The sequence below is a fragment of the Penicillium subrubescens genome, assembly GCF_028828155.1.
Source record: "Penicillium subrubescens strain IBT 31985 chromosome Unknown utg000009l_segment0_segment0, whole genome shotgun sequence".
NCBI classification, from domain to species: Eukaryota; Fungi; Ascomycota; class Eurotiomycetes; order Eurotiales; family Aspergillaceae; genus Penicillium; species Penicillium subrubescens.
The window spans coordinates 391,315-394,115 of NW_026643159.1; the positions used below are offsets into that span (position 1 = coordinate 391,315).

The 2,801-nt window shown below is 44.1% G+C and overlaps 1 protein-coding gene across 1 annotated transcript; it reads left to right on the forward strand.

Annotated features, from left to right (window-relative positions):
* Nucleotides 1-287: 287 nt before the first annotated feature.
* Nucleotides 288-1,336, forward strand: N7473_011198 (uncharacterized protein; the record flags this gene model as incomplete). The annotated part of the gene is made up of 2 exons (XM_057157137.1): nt 288-322; nt 384-1,336. The coding sequence occupies exons 1-2, from the start codon at nt 313-315 to the stop codon at nt 1,334-1,336; spliced, it is 963 nt and encodes a 320-aa protein (XP_057004259.1). The 5' UTR covers nt 288-312.
* Nucleotides 1,337-2,801: the final 1,465 nt, after the last annotated feature.

The following is a 2,801-nucleotide window of genomic DNA, read 5'->3' on the forward strand; positions in this document are numbered from 1 at the left end:
AAACGCGGACCATTCAGATCAATGATTTTGCTGACATCGTAAGGCGCATGATAGATGATTGATTTTTTTACTCTATGACTTGAGCGTTCCTAATTGAGTGGATATAAATTCTCGAAATGTCAACAGAAGCCCATTTCAGCATCCGCCACAAAATCTTTTTCATCCGTTCTAATTTGGTATAGGTGACGGAGCCAAATTCGAATATAGTCTAAAATAGGCCAATACATCGTACAGTGCGGCTGTGATTTAAATTGAGTGAAAGCGTAGCAGAACTTCCGTGAAAGCAACTTGAATTATTTAAGTACTTAAAAAATGTCACAAAGTATGTACAATACGATAACGTCGAACATGCCTGTTGTTTCTACTAACCCAGCTGAACCAAGACGGTCAATATAGTTCAGAATATGTAACGGATTGTCCCTCGTTTTTGGAAACTGATGAATCTGATAGCTCAGAAACATCAAACAGCCTTGCTTCAGAGACTCCCGGGGCTGAGGTGTCTGGGAAAGAAGCATGGAGGACCACCAAAACGAAGGCTGCCAACAAGCCGACTGCCCTGAAGGCTGATACAAAGGTGACTGCCCCAAACAAAAAGGTGACTGCCCCAAAGGCTGCCAAAGAGGTGACTGCCCCAAACAAAAAGGCGACTGCCCCGAAGGCTGCCAAAGAGGCGACTGCCCCAAACAAAAAGGTGACTGCCCCAAAGGCTGCCAAAGAGGCGACTGCCCCAAACAAAAAGGTGACTGCCCCAAAGGCTGCCAAAGAGGTGGCTGCCCCAAACAAAAAGGCGACTGCCCCGAAGGCTACCAAAGAGGTGGCTGCCCCAAACAAAAAGGCGACTGCCCCGAAGGCTACCAAAGAGGCGACTGCCCCGAAGGCTACCAAAGAGGCGACTGCCCCAAACAAAAAGGTGACTGCCCCAAAGGCTACCAAAGAGGCGACTGCCCCAAACAAAAAGGCGACTGCCCCGAAGGCTACCAAAGAGGCGACTGCCCCAAACAAAAAGGTGACTGCCCCAAAGGCTGCCAAAGAGGCGACTGCCCCAAACAAAAAGGTGACTGCCCCGAACAAAAAGGTGACTGCCGCGAAGGCTGCCAAAAAGGTGACTGCCCCGAAGGCTGCCAAAGAGGCGACTGCCGCGAAGGCTACCAAAGAGGCGACTGCCCCAAAGGCTGCCAAATGGCGTAGTATTTGTGAGGAAGAAAGAACGAAGTACGACTACTTGACTCAGGACATCATGGATTGTATCACTAGATGGCTCGGTGACTGGTCTTCGAAACGCCCGCGTTGCACGCAGTGTTCTATATCCTCTGGAAGCTCTATTTCTGATGAATAGGGACCTGCAGCATTCCAACGATTTCTAATAGTCTTCACGCTGGCCGAAACGATGAAGGAGGGTCGAGTATCTAACCCATCAGACGCTAGTCAATTATGGATTAGCAATTTGAATTCGGCGGATAGAGCTGTGATTTGATCCATGATGCATAGTCAGAAACCAGACTTGAAGGAAGTGAGGAATTTCCATGCAGTTTATCTCCAAAGTCTCCAGTTATCTCTAGTATACTTGACTCTTTGATTTTGTTCTATTTGTTAAGCTAGAGATAAATTTATAAGATTCCAGTATCCCTAACTCATATTTTCGCAAGGAGTAAAGAGCGTGTGGTGCACATTCGCGATGTACGACTGATGATACTTCCAATACCTTGAGCTAGGATTCACGATCAAATTGTTCAGTTTCGATACAATGCATGATGTGTTTAACGTTGTTCACAAATAAGAACATTCTTTCTGACATGATCAATAATACAAGTGGCGGATGAGAGCTAAAATGGGCATGATTATTTAGATAGACTACTAGTGCCAGGATCTCGCATATCGATTTCATGATACGATCGTAATGATAAGGATTAGTCTTCAGACACCTAATGGAATTGTGTCAATATTAAAATAGGGAGAACCTTCTGGATAATAAAGAAGAAATGATAAAAAATAGTGTATTATCACTTGAGCTTTAATCTGTTTGCTGTATACGAGAGAAGCTCTCGGTGACTCTGCCATTTAGCTTCAGGTAAAATACAGGATGGACTATGAAACAGAAGGCCTCTTATTGGCTAAATCAGCTTTCCTTGTAGATTCTAGGCAGCGATGTGGCTTAGTAACAGTTCTGCGGCCGTAACTGAAAAAAAATGCCGTTCCCAAAAGGTGGTCACAACTGAGCACCGTAAAGGAGTTGATTATTGTTTTCTCAGGGAAATATAGGCTTGATGCCAAACATTTGATAATCAGGTCAAACCTGACTATGCAGGGTTCAGTGTGAAAGGGTATCATCCTGAGGCATCAAAGAGTACATTGAATCACTTAAGCCAAATTGTATCCAAATTTTTGTTCTAGTTAGTCCACGAAAGAGACGGAATGAAACTCAACTGACGGATAGTATACTTTATTTACTTTAGGAATGCAAACTCCACGTAGAGGAGGATCAAACATGACCCTGTCTAAATCAGTGGTATCTTAACTGGTAGCGGAATAATGTCAAGGAAAGAGCATGAGATACCATTTAGATAGAAGCGAGAGCACATACTAGTCACATTCTGTTCTAACGCCTCTTTAGCTAGTTAGACATGAAAAAAAGACAACAAAAGCAAGCAAAAGAAAAAAGCCAAACCTCTAAAGATGAAATATACAGAACCATTGATTACTCTGCGACTAGGTTAAATCTTGGTCAGCCAAACGGCCAAGCAGACTGATGTCAAAGAGAATGTCACTGCTAGGCATGTGGATGCAATGCTGTGAGAGCCAAG